We start from the raw sequence: 16,766 nt of genomic DNA on the forward strand, positions 1-16,766 counted from the left end.
AGGAATTATGGTGTGGGGTTGTTTCACTTTAGTTCCAGTGGAAGGAACTTGGAATCCTCCAGGATACCAAAACATGTTGGACAATTCCATACTCCCAACCTTGTGGGAACAGTTTGGAGCGGGCCCCTTCCTCTTCCAACATGACTGTGCACCAGTGCACAAAGCAAAGTCCATAAAGACATGGACGACAGAGTCCTGACCTGAACCCGATAGAACACCTTTGGGATGAATTAGACCAGAGACCTTCTCGACCAACATCAGTGTGTGATCTCACCAATGCGCTTTTGGAAGAATGGTCGAAAATTCCTATAAACACACGCCACAACCTTGTGGACAGCCTTCCGAGAAGTGTAAAAAGCTGTAATATCTGCAAAAGGTGGACTGACACAACCCTATGGGTCAGGAATGGGATGGCACTTCAAGTTCATATGTGAGTCAAGGCAGGTGGCCAAATTCTTTTGGCAATATACAGTATTTTTCGGACTATAAGTCGCTCCGGAGTATAAGTCGCACCGGCCGAAAATGCATAATAAAGAAGGAAAAAAACATATATAAGTCGCACTGGAGTATAAGTCGCATTTTTGGGGGGAAATGTATTTGATAAAACCCAACACCAAGAATAGACATTTGAAAGGCAATTTAAAGGGGAACATTATCACCAGACCTATGTAAGCGTCAATATATACCTTGATGTTGCAGAAAAAAGACCATATATTTTTTTTACCGATTTCCAAACTCTAAATGGGTGAATTTTGGCGAATTAAACGCCTTTCTAATATTCGCTCTCGGAGCGATGACGTCACAACGTGGCGTCACATCGGGAAGCAATCCGTCATTTTCTCAAACACCGAGTCAAATCAGCTCTGTTATTTTCCGTTTTTTCGACTGTTTTCCGTACCTTGGAGACATCATGCCTCGTCGGTGTGTTGTCGGAGGGTGTAACAACACGAACAGGGACGGATTCAAGTTGCACCAGTGGCCCAAAGATGCGAAAGTGGCAAGAAATTGGACGTTTGTTCCGCACACTTTACCGACGAAAGCTATGCTACGACAGAGATGGCAAGAATGTGTGGATATCCTGCGACACTCAAAGCAGATGCATTTCCAACGATAAAGTCAAGGAAATCTGCCGCCAGACCCCCATTGAATCTGCCGGAGTGTGTGAGCAATTCAGGGACAAAGGACCTCGGTAGCATGGCAAGCAATGGCGGCAGTTTGTTCCCGCAGACGAGCGAGCTAAACCCCCTGGATGTCTTGGCTCACATCGACCCTAGCTTCCCTGGCCTGCTGACATCAACTCCAAAACTGGACAGATCAGCTTTCAGGAAAAGAGCGCGGATGAGGGTATGTCTACAGAATATATTAATTGATGAAAACTGGGCTGTCTGCACTCTCAAAGTGCATGTTGTTGCCAAATGTATTTCATATGCTGTAAACCTAGTTCATAGTTGTTAGTTTCCTTTAATGCCAAACAAACACATACCAATCGTTGGTTAGAAGGCGATCGCCGAATTCGTCCTCGCTTTCTCCCGTGTCGCTGGCTGTCGTGTCGTTTTCGTCGGTTTTGCTTGCATACGGTTCAAACCGATATGGCTCAATAGCTTCAGTTTCTTCTTCAATTTCGTTTTCGCTACCTGCCTCCACACTACAACCATCCGTTTCAATACATTCCTAATCTGTTGAATCGCTTAAGCCGCTGAAATCCGAGTTTGAATCCGAGCTAATGTCGCTATAGCTTGCTGTTCTTTCCGCCATGTTTGTTTGTGTTGGCTTCACTATGTGACGTCACAGGAAAATGGACGGGTGGTTATAACGATGGTTAAAATCAGGCACTTTGAAGCTTTTTTTAGGGATATTGCGTGATGGGTAAAATTTTGAAAAAAACTTCGAAAAATATAATAAGCCACTGGGAACTGATTTTTATTGGTTTTAACCATTCTGAAATTGTGATAATGTTCCCCTTTAAAATATATGAAGAATAGTGAACAACAGGCTGAATAAGTGTACGTTATATGAGGCATAAATAACCAACTGAGAACGTGCCTGGTATGTTAACGTAACATATTATGGTAAGAGTCATTCAAATAACTATAACATATAGAACATGCTATACGTTTACCAAACAATCTGTCACTCCTAATCGCTAAATCCCATGAACTCTTATATGTCTAGTCCAGTAGTTCTTAACCTGGGTTCGATCGAACCCTAGGGGTTCGGTGAGTCGGCCTCAGGGTTTTGGCAGAGCCTCCGCCGCGTAGGTCAAGACACACCCGACTCATCGCGTAAACACAAACTTCTCCCTGTCGGCGTATTATGGATACCCCCAAACAATGTTCCCTCTAATTTTCCATATGTGTGAGCAAACGCAAAGACTCCTTGTGCATTGGGTGGAGCACATGTGAGCGACGTCAGACCTGCAGCACACCTGTCCCAAACCTGACTAAATAACAAGTTAAATGTTTTATTATTATAATCAAATGAAAGCAGTCATTTCCATGAGATTATTTTCTAAAATAAGTGTTTTGGCCCACTTACAATGACTATAACATATTGTTTTTCATGAGCTGTGTACTAGTATTATATGTCTGGGTGGGGGGGTCCTACTTGGGGCGGCATGGCGTAGTGGGTAGAGCAACCGTGCCAGAAACCTGAGGGTTGCAGGTTCACTCCCCGCCTCTTACCATCCAAAAATTGCTGCCGTTGTGTCCTTGGGCGGGACACTTCACCCTTTGCCTCCGGTGCCACTCACACCGGTGAATTGAATGATGAATGATAGGTGGTGGTCGGAGGGGCCGTTGGCGCAAATTGCAGCCACGCTTCCGTCAGTCTACCCCAGGGCAGCTGTGGCTATGAAAGTAGCTTACCACCACCAGGTGTGAACGATTGATGGGTTCTACATGCAAAGCGACTTTGGGTACTTAGAAAAGCGCTATATAAATCCCAGTTATTATTATTATTATTATTACTTTGGAAATAATGTGTACCCATTTCAGATATCGCATTTAGTTCCCACCAAAACATTCACATGTTGCACAATGAGATGTAAACATGGGATCATGTGTACATTCCTGTAACTGTCTGTTTGTAAAATATATCTTTATTAGTATTTCTTCAACGTAATAACATCATTTTATGATTACGGTTCGGGTTCGGTGAATGCGGATATGAAACTGGTGGGGTTTGGTACCTCCAACAAGGTTAAGAACCACTGGTCTAGTCTCTTACGTGAATGAGCTAAATAATATTATTTGATATTTTACGGTAATGTGTTAATAATTTCACACATAAGTCATTCCTGAGTATAAGTCGCACCCCCGGCCAAACTATGAAAAAAACTGAGACTTATAGTCCGAAAAATACAATAGTGTAGCTACGGATTGTGCACTACACGCCTCGTCAGTACATCACAGCAAAACCAACCTCGGAATGTCGTGCATATGATTGAAACAGCTCCAGGAGATAAGCATGTCCTTAACCAGGCAATGTTGGGACCTTTTATCAGTTTGCGTGATCAGTGCATGTTAAATGTCATACAGTATGTTCATACATACTTGCCAACCTTGAGACCTCCGATTTCGGGAGGTGGTGGTGGTCCGGGGGGGGGGCGTGGTTAAGAGGGGAGGAGTATATTTACAGCTAGAATTCACCAAGTCAAGTATTTCATATATATATATATATATATAAGAAATACTTGACTTTCAGTGAATTCTAGCTATATATATATATATATATATATATATATATATATATATATATATATATATATATATATATATATATATATATATATATATATATATATATGTATATATATATATATATATATATATATTATATAATAATAATATATATATATATATATATATATATATATTTGTATGTATATATATATATATATATTTATATATATATATATATATTTATATATATATATATATATAATAATAATATATATATATTTGTATGTATATATATATATATATATAAATAAGAGAAATACTTGAATTTCAGTGTTCATTTATTTACACATATACACACACATAACACTCATCTACTCATTGTTGAGTTAAGGGTTGAATTGTCCATCCTTGTTCTTGCGCAGTTGTGCACTGCACTCTCTAAAAGCCGTAGATGTTATTGTCACATATGTACAGTAGATGGCAGTCTTGCCCTGTTTAAGAGTGTCACAACATTGCTTTTTACGGCAGACAAATTGCTTTACGGTAGACGAAAACGTGACTGCTGTTGGTGTGTGTTGTTGCCGCGCTGGGAGGACGTTAATGAAACTGCCTAACAATAAACCCACATAAGAAACCAAGAACTCCCCCTGGATCATTCTACAGTTATAACGTGATTGGGCAGGCACGCTGTTTATATTGTGGGAAAGCGGACGTGAAAACAGGCTGTCGACACGTCACTAAGGTCCGCCTGAATTTCGGGAGATTTTCGGGAGAAAATTTGTCCCGGGAGGTTTTCGGGAGAGGCGCAGAATTTCGGGAGTCTCCCGGAAAATCCGTGAGGGTTGGCAAGTATGTGTTCATATAGGTCTTAAAAATATTCAAAGATATGGAATGAAAAGTAAAAAGTCGCAAACATGCTGCACAGTTGAGTAACAATGCTATCAAAAGCCTTTTTTTGTTTGCCACGAATTGGCACCAGTGTGAATGACTGTAGGCTGTAATCATGCAACTAAACGTCCATCAGTCCTACGGCCATGACTCACCGCTGATATGACATTTTGATGACTGCCTCCAAGTTTTTTGGCACAGGGCATTGCAGGTTGAAATTATAGGCCTGTTTATTTAACTTTCCACCACAATGTGGGAGTAGGCACAGGTGTTTTTAGAAAAAAAAACAGACCTTCTGTAGTCAGAGCGTGAGCTCGCTAGTCGAACACGCTCTCGTTCTGTCCTTCGACCTCTCATTCATTCGTGTTTTACTGAAATTAAGTTGGTACGTTCCAGAGTCAATCTGTCGCCAACGTAAAACCCACAAACTGCAGAGGCAATGTTTACATTACTTGGCCTTCTAAGTTAGTTTAATATCAGTTAAAGAGGACCTATGATGATTTCAATCTACATTTGTAACACTTCTTTGTGGCCTCAAACTGCGGTACATGGGCTCAATCTAGTTGTTCGCCAAATTAATTAAATATTCAGACACGGTGTTACTGTTCAAACTGTGTCTGAAAATATTAAAGGGGCGCATTATCACAATTTCAGAATTGTTAAAACCATTAAAAATCAGTTCCCAGTGGCTTATTATATTTTTCGAAGTTTTTTTCAAAATTTTACCCATCACGCAATATCCCTAAAAAAAGCTTCAAAGTGCCTGATTTTAACCACCCGTCCATTTTCCTGTGACGTCACATAGTGAAGCCAACACAAACAAACATGGCGGAAAGAACAGCAAGCTATAGCGACATTAGCTCGGATTCAGACTCGGATTTCAGCGGCTTAAGCGATTCAACAGATTACGCATGTATTGAAACGGATGGTTGTAGTGTGGAGGCAGGTAGCGAAAACGAAATTGAAGAAGAAACTGAAGCTATTGAGCCATATCGGTTTGAACCGTATGCAAGCGAAACCGACGAAAACGACACGACAGCCAGCGACACGGGAGAAAGCGAGGACGAATTCGGCGATCGCCTTCTAACCAACGATTGGTATGTGTTTGTTTGGCATTAAAGGAAACTAACAACTATGAACTAGGTTTACAGCATATGAAATACATTTGGCAACAACATGCACTTTGAGAGTGCAGACAGCCCAATTTTCATCAATTAATATATTCTGTAGACATACCCTCATCCGCGCTCTTTTCCTGAAAGCTGATCTGTCCAGTTTTGGAGTTGATGTCAGCAGGCCAGGGAAGCTAAGGTCGATAGGGGGTTTAGCTCGCTCGTCCGCGGGAACAAACTGCTGCCATTGCTTGCCGTGCTACTGAGGTCCTTTGTCCCTGAATTGCTCACACACTCCGGCAGATTCAATGGGGGTCTGGCGGCAGATTTCTTTGACTTTATCGTTGGAAATGCATCTGCTTTGAGTGTCGCAGGATATCCACACATTCTTGCCATCTCTGTCGTAGCATAGCTTTCGTCTGTAAAGTGTGCGGAACAAACGTCCAATTTCTTGCCACTTTCGCATCTTTGGGCCACTGGTGCAACTTGAATCCGTCCCTGTTCGTGTTGTTACACCCTCCGACAACACACCGACGAGGCATGATGTCTCCAAGGTACGGAAAAACAGTCGAAAAAACGGAAAATAACAGAGCTGATTCGACTCGGTGTTTGAGAAAATGGCGGATTGCTTCCCGATGTGACGCCACGTTGTGACGTCATCGCTCCGAGAGCGAATATTAGAAAGGCGTTTAATTCGCCAAAATTCACCCATTTAGAGTTCGGAAATCGGTTCAAAAAATATATGGTCTTTTTTCTGCAACATCAAGGTATATATTGACGCTTACATAGGTCTGGTGATAATGTTCCCCTTGAAGGCATATTTTGTACCAACCCATTTTGGTCAAATTCCAACTCATACAACCTTTTTTTCCGATTTATACAAAGTGCAATGCAAATCAGTTGTTGCTTCTTTTTTGTGTGCAAGATGCCATCATTTTTTTTTTATTTTTTTTTTTACAGACATTTGTTTTGTTTTTTAAGGATTTATGTCTCTGGGTTATGATTTGTGAAGCCATCTGGTGAAATTGCCTTCTTTTTCCTGTGAAACCACTGAGTGATGAACAACGTGAACATGCACATGAGGTGCCTCTGAGGAAGATTGCAAACACTCAACTGCGCTCCCACGTCACACACAGTCGGTCGCAGGGCACACGCTTTCTGCCACTTACGTTTCTGCTTCGCTTCGCAGCCAAATCACATGCAATAACAAAACAGGTCGGTGACATTCCTTGCGCCAAAAATAAGACACGTTTTGACCCCAAGTGCCTCCTCCGATCTACATCAGTCAGCTCATCTTCCCACGCTGCATCCACAGCCTGACTCTCATGATAGTTGTGATGTAAAGTCAGGTCACTTCATTAACATGACAACAACATGACTCCCCCTAGTGCCTCGTTGCATGCTTGGACATGAAGAGGACAGCTTATTGATTTGAAAAAAACAACAACAAACAAACACATTAATAAACACAGATGCAGCCTCGTTCCGTTGATATTACACATTTGACTTTACATTTACCGTATTTTTCGGAGTAAAAGTCGCTCCGGAGTATAAGTCGCACCGGCCGAAAATGCATAATAAAGAAGGAAAAAAACATATATAAGTCGCACTGGAGTATAAGAATATTATTATTAGATATATTAAATGTGATTGTGTAAAACAGTGGTTCCCCAAACCTTTTCCACCAAGTACCACCACAGAAAACACTTGGCTCTCCAAGTACCAACTTGATGACCAACAATTAAATACAGTAGCGTAGTAGGCCTAAATGTTCATGAAAAACAAGGCAGAGGTAGTATATTTAATGTTTTTGGCAACTGTAACATTACACACAGTTTGAACAGTAACACTGTGTTTGAATATGTAATTACCGTATTTTTCGGAGTATAAGTCGCTCCGGAGTATAAGTCGCACCTGCCGAAAATGCATAATAAAAAAGGGAAAAACATATATATGTTGCACTGGAGTATAAGTCGCATTTTTTGGGGAAATTTATTTGATAAAACCCAACACCAAGAATATTATTATTATTATTGTTATATATTAAATGTGATTGTGTAAAACAATGGTTCCCCAAACCTTTTCCACCAAGTACCACCACAGAAAACACTTGGCTCTCCAAGTATCAACATGATGACCAACATTTAAATACAGTAGCGTAGTAGGCCTAAATGTTCATGAAAAACAAGGCAGAGGTAGTATATTTAATGTTTTTGGCAACTGTAACATTACACACAGTTTGAACAGTAACACTGTGTTTGAATATGTAATTACCGTATTTTTCGGAGTATAAGTCGCTCCGGAGTATAAGTCGCACCTGCCGAAAATGCATAATAAAAAAGGGAAAAACATATATATGTTGCACTGGAGTATAAGTCGCATTTTTTGGGGAAATGTATTTGATAAAACCCAACACCAAGAATATTATTATTATTATTGTTATATATTAAATGTGATTGTGTAAAACAGTGGTTCCCCAAACCTTTTCCACCAAGTACCACCACAGAAAACACTTGGCTCTCCAAGTACCAACATGATGACCAACATTTAAATACAGTAGCGTAGTAGGCCTAAATGTTCATGAAAAACAAGGCAGAGGTAGTATATTTAATGTTTTTGGCAACTGTAACATTACACACAGTTTGAACAGTAACACTGTGTTTGAATATGTAATTACCGCATTTTTCGGAGTATAAGTCGCTCCAGAGTATAAGTCGCACCTGCCGAAAATGCATAATAAAAAAGGGAAAAACATATATATGTTGCACTGGAGTATAAGTCGCATTTTTTGGGGAAATGTATTTGATAAAACCCAACACCAAGAATATTATTATATTATTGTTATATATTAAATGTGATTGTGTAAAACAGTGGTTCCCCAAACCTTTTCCACCAAGTACCACCACAGAAAACACTTGGCTCTCCAAGTACCAACATGATGACCAACATTTAAATACAGTAGCGTAGTAGGCCTAAATGTTCATGAAAAACAAGGCAGAGGTAGTATATTTAATGTTTTTGGCAACTGTAACAATACACACAGTTTGAACAGTAACACTGTGTTTGAATATGCAATTACCGTATTTTTCGGAGTATAAGTCGCTCCAGAGTATAAGTCGCACCTGCCGAAAATGCATAATAAAGAAGGAAAAAAACATATAAGTCGGGATCGCGCGGGGCAGGGATGCTGGAGCCTATCTCAGCTGCATGCGAGGTACACCCTGGACAAGTCGCCACTTATTTAGGATGATTAAAAGATATTGACACATGAAAAATCAGCGTTTACTGAGTTTGAACGGAATAAATGATAATGATATTGTTTTATGATTTATAAAAATCCACAGTATATATTACTCATGTCTGTGTATTTTTCCAAGACAAATTATTGTCTACATCACATTGTCTTACATTTTTATTGTTTGTTTACTTTATTTTTTTTTATTGTTTGTTTACTACCATCCATCCATTTTCTACCACTTGTCCATTTTGGGGTTGCGGGGGGGGGGTGCTGGAGCCTATCTTAACTACATTCGGGCGGAAGGCAGGGGTACACCCTGGACAAGTTGCCACTTATTTAGGATAATTAAAAGATATTGACCCATGAAAAATCAGCGTTTACTGAGTTTGAACGGAATAAATGATAATGATATTGTTTTATGATTTATAAAAATCCACAGTATATATTACTCATGTCTGTGTATTTCTCCAAGACAAATTATTGTCTACATCACATTGTCTTACATTTGTATTGTTTGTTTACTTTATTTTTGTTTTGTTTTTGTTTACTACCATCCATCCATTTTCTACCGCTTGTCCCTTTTGGGGTCGCGGGGGGTGCTGGAGCCTATCTTAGCTACATTCGGGCGGAAGGCAGGGGTACACCCTGGACAAGTTGCCACTTATTTAGGATAATTAAAAGATATTGACACATGAAAAATCAGCGTTTACTGAGTTTGAACGGAATAAATGATAATGATATTGTTTTATGATTTATAAAAATCCACAGTATATATTACTCATGTCTGTGTATTTCTCCAAGACAAATTATTGTCTACATCACATTGTCTTACATTTGTATTGTTTGTTTACTTTATTTTTTTTAATGTTTGTTTACTACCATCCATCCATTTTCTACCTCTTGTCCCTTTTGGGGTCGCGGGGGGTGCTGGAGCCTATCTTAACTACATTCGGGCGGAAGGCAGGGGTACACCCTGGACAAGTTGCCACTTATTTAGGATAATTAAAAGATATTGACACATGAAAAATCAGCGTTTACTGAGTTTGAACGGAATAAATGATAATGATATTGTTTTATGATTTATAAAAATCCACAGTATATATTACTCATGTCTGTGTATTTCTCCAAGACAAATTATTGTCTACATCACATTGCCTTACATTTTTATTGTTTGTTTACTTTATTTTTTTTTATTTTTTGTTTACTACCATCCTGTTACGGCTCAGGCTCCTGCCAACGCCGCTCATCCGTCTGTGCGCACCTCGGGACACGCCCACTGGTGCGCACATCCAGGGACGCGCCGCGCGCGTCTCCGCCCTGCTGCAGCCACCAGCTGCAATCACTCGCTGGCAATCTGCACACCTGCGACTGATCAGAGCGAGATCAATAAAGGACCAGTGGACCCAAGGATCGTCGCGGGAACTTAGTTTTTCTCATGGTGTACCGTAAGCCTTATGCGCTCTTACTGTGTTGTTTTTCCCTCCGTGATTCTGACGTCTGTTGCTTTTTCCGCAGTGCCTTCCCGAGTCTTCCCTCCTCGAGATCTCCCGTTGTTTCCCCGGTGTTTTGGACTGCCTTCTTCGTTTCCCAACTCCTCACTCGCCCCTGGACTCTGACGTCTCTCTCTGCCCCACGGACCCCTCGCTGAACTTGGACCCCTTTTGCCTTGCCCTCTTTGGACTTGTCTGCCTTTTCTCATCAACACTTGGTAACACACTTCAGATATCTACACACATAGTCTTACACTACACACACACTCTTGTATTTTAGTCACACACTCTATTTCTATAGTTTAGTTGTAAATGTTTATTATTATATATATTTATTATATATAATAAATTATTGTATATACTGCCCCCTGGTGTCAGAGCCGTCACCTCTCTCAGTAAACACAACACATCCATCCATTTTCTACCGCTTGTCCCTTTTGGGGTCGCGGGGGGGTGCTGGAGCCTATCTTAGCTACATTCGGGCGGAAGGCAGGGGTACACCCTGGACAAGTTGCCACTTATTTAGGATGATTAAAAGATATTAACACATGAAAAATCAGCGTTTACTGAGTTTGAACGGAATAAATGATAATGATATTGTTTTATGATTTATAAAAATCCACAGTATATATTACTCATATCTGTGTATTTCTCCAAGACAAATTATTGTCTACATCACATTGTCTTACATTTGTATTGTTTGTTTACTTTATTTTTTTTAATTGTTTGTTTACTACCATCCATCCATTTTCTACCACTTGTCCATTTTGGGGTCGCGGGGGGTGCTGGAGCCTATCTTAGCTACATTCGGGCGGAAGGCAGGGGTACACCCTGGACAAGTTGCCACTTATTTAGGATAATTAAAAGATATTGACCCATGAAAAATCAGCGTTTACTGAGTTTGAACGGAATAAATGATAATGATATTGTTTTATGATTTATAAAAATCCACAGTTTATATTACTCATGTCTGTGTATTTCTCCAAGACAAATTATTGTCTACATCACATTGTCTTACATTTTTATTGTTTGTTTACTTTATTTTTTTAAATGTTTTGTTTACTACCATCCATCCATTTTCTACCGCTTGTCCCTTTTGGGGTCGCGGGCGGTGCTGGGGCCTATCTTAGCTACATTCGGGCGGAAGGCAGGGGTACACCCTGGACAAGTTGCCACTTTTAGGTTAATTAAAAGATATTGACCCATGAAAAATCAGCGTTTACTGAGTTTGAACGGAATAAATGATAATGATATTGTTTTATGATTTATAAAAATCCACAGTATATATTACTCATGTCTGTGTATTTCTCCAAGACGAATTATTGTCTACATCACATTGTCTTACATTTTTATTGTTTGTTTACTTTATTTTTTTTAATTTTTTGTTTACTACCATCCATCCATTTTCTACCGCTTGTCCCTTTTGGGGTTGCGGGGGGGTGCTGGAGCCTATCTTAGCTACATTCGGGCAGAAGGCAGGGGTACACCCTGGACAAGTTGCCACTTATTTAGGATAATTAAAAGATATTAACACATGAAAAACCGGCGTTTACTGAGTTTGAACGGAATAAATGATAATGATATTGTTTTATGATTTATAAAAATCCGCAGTATATATTACTCATGTCTGTGTATTTCTCCAAGACAAATTATTGTCTACATCACATTGTCTTACATTTGTATTGTTTGTTTACTTTATTTTTTTTTATTGTTTGTTTACTACCATCCATCCATTTTCTACCGCTTGTCCATTTTGGGGTCGCGGGGGGGTGCTGGAGCCTATCTTAGCTACATTCGGGCGGAAGGCAGGGGTACACCCTGGACAAGTTGCCACTTATTTAGGATAATTAAAAGATATTGACCCATGAAAAATCAGCGTTTACTGAGTTTGAACGGAATAAATGATAATGATATTGTTTTATGATTTATAAAAATCCACAGTATATATTACTCATGTCTGTGTATTTCTCCAAGACAAATTATTGTCTACATCACATTGTCTTACATTTGTATTGTTTGTTTACTTTATTTTTTTTTATTGTTTGTTTACTACCATCCATCCATTTTCTACCTCTTGTCCATTTTGGGGTCGCGGGGGGTGCTGGAGCCTATCTTAGCTACATTCAGGCGGAAGGCAGGGGTACACCCTGGACAAGTTGCCACTTATTTAGGATAATTAAAAGATATTGACCCATGAAAAACCAGCGTTTACTGAGTTTGAACGGAATAAATGATAATGATATTGTTTTATGATTTATAAAAATCCACAGTATATATTACTCATGTCTGTGTATTTCTCCAAGACAAATTATTGTCTACATCACATTGTCTTACATTTTTATTGTTTGTTTACTTTATTTTTTTTATTGTTTGTTTACAACCATCCATCCATTTCTACCGCTTGTCCCTTTTGGGGTCGCAGGGAGTGCTGGAGCCTATCTCAGCTGCATGCGAGGTACACCCTGGACAAGTCGCCACTTATTTAGGACAATTAAAATATATTGGGACATGTAAAATCAACGTTTATTGAGTTTGAACGGAATAAATTACAATAATAGCCCTAAATCACAAGTGTCTCAAAGGGCTGCACAAGCCACAACGGACATCCTCGGTGATCGATATGATTAATATTACTCATGTCTGTGCATTATTGTCTACATTACATTGTCTTACATTGTTTTTGTTTGTTTACTTTATATATTTTTTTTATCGTTCGTTTACTTCCATCCATCCATTTTCTACTGCTTGTCCCTTTCGGGGGTAAAAATCCACAGTATATATTACTCATCCAAGACAAATTAGTAAAAATATTAGAAATATGCACCTTTATTCAGATCTGCATCTCATATGAATTTAAATTGGATTTTGAACTGTAAACAATATGGTAAATGGTAAATGGGTTGTACTTGTATAGCGCTTTTCTACCTTTTTTTTTTTAAGGAACTCAAAGCGCTTTGACACTATTTCCACATGCACCCATTCACAAATTCACACACTGATGGCGGGAGCTGCCATGCACGGCGCTATAACCAGGACCCATCAGGAGCAAGGGTGAAGTGTCTTGCTCAAGGACACAACGGACGTGACTAGGATGGTAGAAGGTGGGGATTGAACCAGGAACCCTCAGATTGCTGGCACGGCCATCCCTTAAATTCAATTTAAATACTGAAAAATGGGGGGAATGCAGAATCAGGACCTTTACCTGGATCTGCACCAAAAGTGGATTACACATGGATGTGACACGCAAGCCCAAAAAATGACGACCAATTAAGTCTATTTATCCATCCAATGACGAAATAGTAGACCATTTGACGCACTTGTGCTAAATGCTTCATCACCACGTCAAACTTCTCCAGCGCGCTAAACTTTCAGCGTAAAAGTTCTCCTCACCTGAAGCGTAAGCAATTCCAATCCAAGTCCGGTAGAAAAAGTTCAAATGCGTCTTCATCTCCAACAACTCCTGCTCCACTGAATTCCACGTATTTTTATTTATTTTTTTATTTTTTTTAAGAGCCTGCAGAACTGCGTGGCTTGAACTGAGAGTGCCCACGAAGTTAAGCTCGGCCAGTCGACGCGTGCGTAAAAGTTGTGGATTCAGGAACCCGAAAGCTGTGTGGTTAAAAAAAACACCCAAAAAAACAAGGTGGTGCGTGGAAAAGGATGCATAGGAAGTGAAGGGGGAATTACAATGAGTTCCTCTTCCTTGGCTCGTGACTGAAACGCGTGCACACCCACGAAGGCAACGTGCGTGTGCGCGACAGTCCATGTGCATCCTTGGACTCACCATCCTTAATGTAGACTATAAAACATAATGTATCATCTAATTTGGAACACAGTTAATGCACATGCCAGATTTTTTAATTTTTTTCCTTTGGAAAATTCCGTGGAAGTCATTAGGGCAATCTTGTTTGCAGCTGCAGAAACATCAAATATTCAATGCATGCACTGTGGAATCATGCAGGGCCTGCTCTAGTTTATTTGAGGGCCCCGCACTCGGGAGTGGACTTTGCAACACTTGCAACGCAGCAATCTGAACAGAGGTGGGTAGAGTAGACCAGTGTTTTTCAACCACTGTGCCGCGGCACACTAGTGTGCCCTGAGATATTGTCTGGTGTGCCGTGGGAAATTATGCCACTTCACCTAATTCAGGGGTCGGCAACCCGCGGCTCCGGAGCCGCATGCGGCTCTTTGATCACTCTGGTGCGGCTCAGCAGCTTACTTGCTGAACCCCCCAATATTCCCGTGAGACTTCCGGATTTCGGTGTCTCTCGCAGAAAACTCCCGGGATCAATATTCTCAGATTTTTACCCTAACAACAATAATAAGGGCGTGCCATGATGGAACAGCATTTGGCGCCCTCTACAACTTGTACAAACAGCGTGCCAGCACAGCCTCTTGTTATATGCATCATCTGCTTGCACACGTAAGTGACAGCAAGACATACTTGGTCAACAGCCACACAGGTTACACTGACGGTGACCATATAAAACAACTTTAACACTCTTACTAATAATGCACCACACTTTGAAACAAAACCAAACAAGAATGACAAACACATTTCGGGAGAACATCTGCACCTTAACACAACATAAACACAACAGAACAAACACCCAGAATCCCATGCAGCCCAGACTCTTCCGGGCTACATTATACACCCCTGCTACCACCAACCCCCCCCCCTCTGTGCGTCGGTTGAGGTGTGCGGTAGAGATGCGCGGATAGGCAATTATTTCATCCGCAACCGCATCAGAAAGTCGTCAACCATCCGCCATCCACCCGATGTAACATTTGACCAGAACCGCATCCGCCCGCACCCGCCCGTTGTTATATATCTAATATAGACGATGCAAGGCATTAGTGAGGTTATAAAGCTTTTGCCTGTTAAAGAAAGGAGACTGATCCAATGCAGCACAGACATTCGCGTGCCACGCTGTCACGGCCCAGACGCACACCAGTGCGCAATCATATTGGATCCGCGCTGAGCGCACCTCCAAGCGCGTCTCGCTGCCGGCGACGGCCGGGTATGGGCCCGAGGCTCCAGCGCCATCCATTTTCAGGGCTAGTTGATTCGGCAGGTGGGTTGTTACACACTCCTTAGCGGGTTCCGACTTACATGGCCACCGTCCTGCTGTCTATATCAACCAGGGTGAGCCCCACCCCTTTCGTGAGCGCACTGCGCGCGGAGTGACCCCTGTTACGCGCCCCCGGCAACAGGGGTGGCGGGCAGGTAAGCTGCGCGGGCGGAGCGCGCGGAGTGACCCCTGTTACGAGCCCCCGGCCACGGGGGTGGCGGGCAGGTAAGCTGCTTACCTGCTGCGCGTGACGCCGGCCGCGGCGAAGGCGGACGAGGCGGGGTGTCGGTGCGGTGGTGACCCTGGACGTGCGTCGGGCCCTTCTCGCGGATCGCCTCAGCTACGGCTCCCGGTGGGGCCCTCTCGGGGGAAGGGGCCTCGGTCCCGGACCCCGGCGAGGCGTCCCTTCTCCGCTCCGTAAAAGTGTCCATCTCTTCTTCTTTTTTTCTTCTGTTGTGGCATATGCTGCAGGTGCCTGCTCGTTTTTCGTATGTGGGTAACAACATTTAACTATGTATATATATTTCCGAATTGGTTTAACTGCCACCCGCCTGAATCTATTTAAAATCTATTTTTTATTTTTTTCAACCACCCGACCCGACCCGCGGATAAAATCTAATTTTTTAAAATTTCATCCGCCCGATCCGCGGATAATCCGCGGACTCCGCGGTTGTGCCCGCAAACCGCACATCTCTAGTGGGCGGGGTTTGGTAGCGGGGGGTGTATAATGTATCCCGGAAGAGTTAGGGCTGCATGGGATTCTGGGTATTTGTACTGTTGTGTTTATGTTGTGTTACGGTGCAGATGTTCTCCCGAAATGTGTTTGTCATTCTTGTTTGGTGTGGGTTCACAGTGTGGCGCATTATTAGTAAGAGTGTTATAGTTTTTTTTTATACCGCCACCGTCAGTGTAACCTGTGTGGTTGTTGAACAAGTATGCCTTGCTGTCACCTACGTGAGCAAGCGGAATCTCCATACATCGTGAGGCTGATCAGGCATGCTGGTTGTAGTGGGCGCTATATGCTGTACCGTCACGGCATGCATGACGCTGACAAGCGCCATTCATTTGAAACCCGCGTGGCGCACCAGCTAACAAATTCCATATAAAGGTGTGGGCAGCGTGTCTGAGACCCCTGGTTTATACATGGTACAAAGCGAAAAAAAAAACATTGTATGCAGTGTTAATTCATTTAAAATGTAAAAAAAAAATTGCGGCTCCCATTGTTTTCTATAATTTGCGAAACTGGTCAAAATGGCTCTTTGACTGGTAAAGGTTGCCGACTCCTG

The 16,766-nt window shown here is 41.5% G+C and overlaps 1 protein-coding gene across 1 annotated transcript in view; it reads right to left on the bottom strand.

Moving 5' to 3' along the window:
• The window catches only part of flt4 (fms related receptor tyrosine kinase 4), a 228,676-nt gene extending 214,632 nt beyond the window's left edge, over positions 1-14,044 (bottom strand). The window contains exon 1 of the mRNA XM_061927512.2: positions 13,799-14,044. Within this exon, the coding sequence (XP_061783496.2) occupies positions 13,799-13,856 (58 nt within the window). The 5' untranslated portion in view covers positions 13,857-14,044. The remainder of the gene's footprint in view (positions 1-13,798) is intronic.
• Positions 14,045-16,766: the final 2,722 nt, after the last annotated feature.

This window comes from Nerophis lumbriciformis, linkage group LG35, assembly GCF_033978685.3.
Source record: "Nerophis lumbriciformis linkage group LG35, RoL_Nlum_v2.1, whole genome shotgun sequence".
Lineage (NCBI taxonomy): Eukaryota > Metazoa > Chordata > Actinopteri > Syngnathiformes > Syngnathidae > Nerophis > Nerophis lumbriciformis.